The 8,263-nt window shown below is 43.7% G+C and overlaps 1 protein-coding gene across 1 annotated transcript in view; it reads left to right on the forward strand.

Annotated features, from left to right (window-relative positions):
• The first annotated feature begins 5,618 nt into the window (after window positions 1-5,618).
• The window catches only part of LOC133141470 (dentin matrix acidic phosphoprotein 1-like), a 24,893-nt gene continuing 22,248 nt past the window's right edge, over window positions 5,619-8,263 (forward strand). Inside the window, exon 1 of the mRNA XM_061262076.1 lies at window positions 5,619-5,624. Coding sequence (XP_061118060.1) covers window positions 5,619-5,624 — 6 coding nt within the window. The remainder of the gene's footprint in view (window positions 5,625-8,263) is intronic.

An 8,263-nucleotide genomic window follows, 5' to 3' on the forward strand; every position in this document is an offset into this window, starting at 1 on the left:
CCACATAGGAATAGAAGGTCATGTTTGGATTGATATAAGTCAATATCGCTGTACTCAACTGATGTATGTATATTCTGTTGCTTAATGCATGGTAAATGGTAAATGGCTGCCATTTATAAAGCGCTTTTATCCAAAGCCCTGTACAATTCTCATTCACCCATTCAAACATACACTCACACTCACACTCACACACCAACACGCTAACGGCGATTGGCTGCCATGCAAGGCACCAACCAGCTCGTCAGGAGCATTTGGGGGTTAGGTGTCTTGCTCAGGGACACTTCGACACACCCAGGGCAGGAAATCGAACCGGCAACCCTCCGACTACCAGACGACCGTTCTTACCACCTGAGCCAATGAGACGACTGCTCTTACCGCCTGAGCCAATGAGACGACTGCTCTCACCGCTTGAGCCAATGTCGCCTCCTACATGGCATTCATACCGTTTCCATACCGTTCATACCACAGCAATGTAGCCTGATTCACGGATCTACCTTCCACCGTCTCTTCAAACAACGCTATTCCGGACCTAGTGTCAGCAGCTCCGGTCTGAGCTCGGCCAGCTGGTGCCAGGACAATTACCCAGACCTGAGTGCTTCAAGTAGGGAGCCCTCCCAAGCCCCCTCATCAGGCCCCGAGATCTGAGGGTGGATGGATGGCCATTGAGCGAGTGCAGGAGAACAAGTACCGGCGTCAGATAATGGACTCTAATCTCACGTTCAGGAGAGCCGCCGAATGGATCTTCAAACTGTCAGCGGAGTGTTTTCCTCCGTGAGAAAGCCGGGAGGACTGCAGGTGTATCAGCTTGTCTCTCGCTGATTTTCTTTTTTTTTTTCACGGCTCTCGGTATCGATGTGCACGCTTGGTTGGGCTCTCTGAACGGGGTGAACCCAAGCCTCCCGAAGCAGGAGCGCTCAAACGAGCAGAACGATAACAGGCCGAGATCAGAACCGCAGCCTCACGACCGTCTCCAGGAGACGGGCCAGAAGGGAAGAAAGTGCACAGGGCTCCACACGCTCACGCTCTTTCTACAACAATACACTCGGTGAGCACTTTATTAGGTAGACCTGTACACCAGCTGGGCGGCGCCTATAGGGTACCGCCCCAGTGACCAGCGTTTGTAGGCACTATTCCTACCTTTATTTTTGAGAGTGGACCACACTATTTTCACTATTAGGTTGATGAATACCTGAGTGCAACTTTACTGTGAACATTCAGCAAACTTGTAACTGACAAATTAAATTAAATAATACATACATAACTGCCAAATGGCACAAATATCAAAGAATTAACTATTTCAAGTACTCAGAACTGGCGGCACGGATGGTGCAGTGGGTAGCACTGCCGCCTCACAGCAAGGTGGTCCTGGGTTCAAATCCCCGTTGGCCGGGGCCTCTCTGTGCGGAGTTTGCATGTTCTCCCCGTGTCTGCATGGGTTTCCTCCGGGTACTCCGGTTTTCCTCCCACAGTCCAAAGACATGCAGGTTAGGCTGATTGGAGAGTCTAAATTGGCCATAGGTTTGAGTGTGTGAGTGAATGGTGTGTGTGCCCTGCGATGGACTGGCGACCTGTCCAGGGTCTATTCCTGCCTTTCGCCCAATGTATGCTGGGATAGGCTCCAGCCCCCCCTGCGACCCTGTTCAGAATAAGCGGGTTAAGATAATGGATGAATGAATGAATGTACACCAGCTTGATGATGCAGATATTTAATCAGCCAATCATATGGCAGCAACTAAATGCATGAAAGCATGCAGACGTGGCCAGAAGGTTCAGCTGTTGTTCAGACCAAAGAATGGGGAGAAATGTGATCGAAGAGACTTTGACCGTGAAATGATTGTCGGTGGCAGACAGGGTGGTTTGAGTATCTCAGAAACTGCTGATCTCCTGGGATTTTCACGCACAACAGTCTCTAGAGCAGTGGTCTCCAACCCTGGTCCTGGAGAGCTACTGGGTCTGCTGGTTTTCGTTCTTACCCTGCAATTAACTATAATCAACTGCTCTAATTTAATTAATTAACTCACCTCACCTGGTTACCTGGGTCTCAACAGGTGCTGATTTTAAGGTGAAAACAAAAACCAGCAGACCCAGTAGCTCTCCAGGACCAGGGTTGGAGACCCCTGCTCTAGAGTGTGCAAAGAATGCTGCAAAAACATCTAGGGGGCAACAGTTCTGCGGGAAAAAACGTGTTGTTAATGAGAGACGTCAGATGAGAAGAGCCTGACAGGAAGGTGACGGTAACGCAAATAACCACACATTACAACAATGGTATGCACAACAACCTCCAAGGGGACAGGCTACAGCAGCAGCAGACCAATAAGTCTAAATAATAAGTCCAATAAATACAAAGTGCTTAGTGAGTGGACATTAAAATGCCATAAAAAATGAAAATAAGAAGCAAGTACATTATAAAACCTGTTAAACATATTTTAAAAGAGGCCAGAAATTCTAATCTATTTTCCAAATTGATTGAAAGAAACCTGTAGCTGATTTAATTTAAAAGTGTTGCCGGGCGCTATTTGAAAAGAGGTCAGCTCTCAGTTGGCCTGTCCCTGTTTAAATAAAGGGTCTGTCTGTCTGTCTGTCTGTCTGTCTGTCTGTCTGTCTGTCTTTATCATTGATAACCAAATGAATGTTGCAGTGAAAGCATTAATGCGTTTGTATTTACTGAATGTCCCTCGTGCTGCAGGTTCCAGCGCAGTAGAATATATGGTTCTTGAGATAAAGGCCAGAAAATCGTGGGCTACGTCCCCTTCATACATTACAGTACATTCAACATACATGTTTGTCTCCGTGTCCACCAGGACAATATTAACAATAAATTTTAAGTTTCATGGTGCCGAGTGTCATTGCCTCATCAGGTCCACAAAAAGAAAGTACAAATTTATTTAATGAAATATAAAAGTGTGAACATTTTTCATTTAGACCCGGGAAACAGCCTGAAGTGTGTTCGTGTGGTATTGTACATTGGGTAGATCTTGTTCATTCTCTGTAGAGTTTGATTATTTTAAAACCTGTTTTTCCACAGTGGGCTTGATTTTCCTGTTCTATATGCGGAGGCGAATTACTGAATCTTCTCTGCATCATTTTCTCACTTAATTTAGAGGCTAGACTGTCTGATTGATGGAACTGCATTTAGACGCAAATAGACTACGTGCCGCACGTCAAAATAGACCTTCGTGTCAGTGATATGTATATTTATTTTAAAGCATTTAGTCAGATGGGAGGAATAAATGCTCAATGACTCACTGCCTGTGTTTTGCGCTCAAAAGAAGTTCAGACAATGGGCCTCATGCGAAAAGCACTCGTACGAACAGATTTGTTCTTAAATCGCGTGTATGTACGATTTGAGAGAACTTGTTGCATTCACCAATTTCCAAGTATTTAGAGTTTTTTCTTATGTAGGAGTAGTGATTCTTACGAATCATGTAAACAACGCATTCCATTCATTTCCTATGGAGAGCCTCGCAGTGCAGGACCTCAAATCAAACTTTCAAACTAGTTTGATGCGTTGCAGATGAAATATATGAGCCCTCTGGATGAAAGAAATAAGATACATTTGTGATGAGAATATGAAAATATTCTGGCATGAGGCCCATTGATTTTGAATCTAAAATGGAAGACTACACCACAGTTATGCAGGAAAATGCTCTGCATTAAATGAACTCTTCACAGAGCTCATGTGCTCCCTGTTGAACTCTCATTCTGGTTAGTAGGATAATATTATGATGAGAGAGCCTGTACATATATAATTTGTCCAAACAATTTTATCATGGTAAAAATAATCAGTATGTACACCTTTGTCAGTAATGTCCGCTGATGTTGAGACGATGTTATGACGCATCAATACCATTTGCAGGCTGTTACTTTTGCTGGTTGAAATGAACAAACACAATTCAAATGATGTATTAAAACTGAACTAGATAAGAATAGGCACATTTGCTCCAATGTTCTAGAAATCTGAGAACATTGCGGAATGTCACGGAAGACGCCGTAATCTGTGTTCTGAGAGGGACAGAATGGTAGCATAGCAACCAATAATTACTTTCTTAAAAAAAAAAAGAAATCTATCCAACATTTGTTCCCCATACTGCACCACCGAATGCGTCAATTCAAATAATTTCTTCTTCTGTGATCATTACCACAGACTGTCAATGCTCCCAATACTTTGTGTCCAAAATCCTTTGATTTAAAATGTATATAAAGTTAGTTTGGCCACAAAGTCCCCCCTCTTTCACTGTTAAGGTAAATAAGCCAAGACATGTAAACTAGTTTCTCTCAGTCAATGTTTTCTCTCCTACTGTCATCAATTATTATTATTATTATTATTATTATTATTATTATTATTATCAGAATCAGAATCAGAATCAGAATCAGAATCAGAATCAGAATCACTTTATCCGCCAAGTAGTTTTCACATACAAGGAATTTGCTGTGGTTTGTAGGTGCATGCAGACAACATAAAGAATAACGCTAAAGTAGAAACACAGATATAAAATAAAGTAGCGTGTAAATATAAATAAAAGATAAAAATAAATCTTTACAATACAAGATGATTCTGAAGCAGGGTATGTGAAATATTATTAAAGTGCAAAATCTAAAGTCTACGGGGGCGGGATAAGAGTCTGCGACAATGGGCCTTGTTGATGTTGATCACAGGGAGACAGCGCGTTGATGTAACGTGTATTCTTATAATAGTTATTATCATTGCTATTCCCAAGTTTCCATAACGCCGTTACCACGGTTGCACCCTTAGCTCCTGGGCACTGCAGCAACATTAGCGACGTGCTTCCAGGTGGGAAAACACCGTGGCAGGACCCGGACAATGCCCCACAATCTGCAGGGAAATGCTCCACAGGCCCACCTGTGCTGGAAATCCACAAAACCGGCATCCAACGCCCCCGCCCCCCCCAACCACCTATCCCTCACCAACCCTCCCAACCATGTGCGTCTCACATTCATGAGAACCGAAGCTAATATAAAAGCCATGAATACACAGAGCACCCCATTACCATTTAGATACGGGCTAGTCCAGATATGAGGTCTGACTGGAGACATCAGCATTCCCTGTAAACACAGACGCTGCTCATTGTTCCCGCACATTGAGCCGGTGACGGGCAGCAGGGGGGCCGGCCCTGCCTGTTACAGTGAGCCATCTGCAAAAAAAAAAACCCTCACGCTCACGCCATTGACCGGAGTCAGGCCAACGATTAAGCTGATTGATTACACCGGCCACACAGTTCTGTTTCATACCATTTACATACCACACCTACAGAGACACATAGCACACCTACAGAGACACATACCACAACTACAGAGACACATACCACACCTACAGAGACACATACCACAACTACAGAGACTCTTACATACCACATCTAAAGAGACACTTACCACACATACAGAGACATTTACATACCACACCTGCAGAGACACTTACAGACCACACCTACAGAGACACTTACATACCACACCTACAGAGACACTTACCACACCTACAGAGACACTTACCACACATACAGAGACATTTAAAGCACTTAAATATCATAACCCTTAAAAATCTGCATTAATATGAATAATAAGATGCTTTAATGCAGGCATCCCTAATGCCTCTTGATGCGATGGAGGTGAGCCTTAAGTCAACATGGTCCTGAAAGAATTCAGAGCTGAAGTTCCTGTAATGTAAGAAGCTGTTGCTAAGTATATGGGGCCCGTAAAATGCTTAATGCTAGGAGCTGCGGTGGCGCAACAGGCTTAGACGCAGCAGACTTGCGGTTACAGTTTGCTGCAGTTGCACACCGGGGACCAGGGTTTGATTCTCGGTCCTGCCAAGTTTGGCCGGCTCACGTGGAGCAGCATAATTGGCTCGCTGCTCCAGAGGGAGGGACTTGGCAGGGTTAGTAGATCGCTGCACAAAACAAGCACCTCGAGTGCCTCGGAATCATGGTTACAGCTTGGGAGGCGAGGCGGCTTGAAGAAGGCGTGTTGCTCTCCCGTTGGCCGCTGAGGGACGGGATGTGGGCGGTGTATCTAATACTGGCTCTAATTGAATCAGACGGGGTCCAATTGGCTACCAAATTGGGAGAAAAAGGGAAAAAATCGGATTAAAAATAAAATAAAAATGCTTAATGTATGTAATAAAAATGCTTAATGCTAATCTTTAATTAGCACAGCCACTCGGGTAGAGATGCTAGGTAGGCTATGCAGGCTATGCTATGCAGCTAAAACTAATGTGTTTTCAGTGTCCTTCCCAGATGTGTCCTTCCCAGTTTGGGATTGGGGGTAGGGATGGGGTTATGTAGGGGGCGTCAGGCAGCTACGTTGTCTCTTTTTCTGCGTGGTGACATTAAGCTTTCTGGCCGATTGGCTTCATGTCAGTCCGATGCTACCGGCTTATAATGTACATATTAAGACTTTTTAGTGCTGGTGCAAATGGAGAGAAAGAGAGAGGTCTGATATTTTATTTTAATTGAGCGGTTCATCAGAAATGCACGGCCACACACGCACGTCTTCTTTAGACGATCTTCAATCAGCTTTATGAAGGGTGGGGGCGGGAGGGAGGGTGTGGGGTGGGGGGGGGGGGGGGGGTGATCTCTGCCAATGTGTTCTGCATATAAATCCCACGTCGAAATGAATCTTGGCAGCCTATCATTATCTCAGAGATCCAGCTCAGTTAATATACATTTTTCTCACACGCAAAAAAAAAGAAAAAAAAAGCATCGACACTTTCTTGACTGGAAAATTCACATCCGCTACACTGCACAGTTTGAACACCAAAAACGATCGGTGCTAATTTCACTAAAACTGAGGTTATCTGAGTTCAAGATAACTCGGATATATATATATATATATATATATATATATATATATATATATATATATACATACATATACATTTTTTTTTTTTTTAAGTAACACTATCAGGGTTGGTGTACAAGTGGACATTTATATATTTTATGGCGTGACAGCCCTGGGGTGGGGTTTGATGGTGGGACACACTGATTGATTCCTTAGTCAGGCATCCAGTCCTTATGCATTCTGATGGGACTGGGGGGAGGCAGTCAGGAGTCATTTTTAGGTTCCCCAGGAGGGGGCGGGGGTAGGGGAGGGCTCGATTAGGATCCTTGCCGCCACCCCCCCACCCCCCCCAGGAAAGCGACTGACAGCAGACCGCTTGCGTTGTCACATTATGTATTCATTTCTCCGCTTACTTATTTCTTTATTGCCACAACGATTCATACACAAACGAATGCCTCCCCTGCGTTTCCTTCCAGCTAAACCCATTATTGCCCAAAACTGAAACAAATATATATCCATATTTCATTACCACAGGCAGTCTAATCGGGTGGGACCTCCGTCCTGCTTTGGTCAATAGTGCACACGTAACTGGAAATTAATGGGGGGAAAATTAGAACATTAATTTTCAAAGCATTATAAAAGTGAAAGACACAGCAGAATATTACTGGCCTTTAGAAGGTGCTCTTATTCAGAGTGACTTACACGACTTATTATGATTGGTACGATATGTAGTGATGTAGCCTACATGTGTATGTATGTACATATATATATATATATAATTCTCCGTATTTACATAATTCTCCGTATTTATTGAGCTCCTCTCTTGTAAATCTCAATCTCAATGGGAGCTCCTGGTTAAATAAATAAAATTATTCTAATTTCTCAGTTATTACCAGAAGTACGACAAACCCCAGCAATTGAAACATGCTCCGATTATGATTTGCCGGGCATGTGTTTGTGAGCTATTTACCACCTGCGCAATCTTAAACGTTGGCTTATACTTTCAGTAGCTGATATCACCCACGTGTTTCCCCCCATCCTGGTACAGAGGCGAATTTACTCTGGGCCAGGTTCATATCATCATTCATCATTTATCAGTCAACCTTAATCGTGTAACATTAGACAGTTAAATAAAATAAGTCTCACATAAAAGATCGGGATTTCTCATTTCATATTTCATCGCTTAATCACTTTGTGTCCGACGGTTTCATTTATCTGATGCGAGTGCCGTCGCTGATTCGGGCTTGCGTATCGGCACATTATGTTTTATTTCCCATTTTTTGGTCACCGTGGGGAGATCGATTCGTTCCCCTCACCTCCATTAACCTGTACATATTTCCACCCCTTCGCTCTAATGGGAACCTCAAATGGAAATTCCGCGGCGGAGATATTGGCAGGAATTCATTTCGCTGTGTCAATATTGAGTGATTGCAGGCATTTAAGAAGCCCGTGCTCCCTAAGATTACTC

Source organism: Conger conger, chromosome 1, assembly GCF_963514075.1.
Source record: "Conger conger chromosome 1, fConCon1.1, whole genome shotgun sequence".
In the NCBI taxonomy this organism is placed as follows: Eukaryota; Metazoa; Chordata; class Actinopteri; order Anguilliformes; family Congridae; genus Conger; species Conger conger.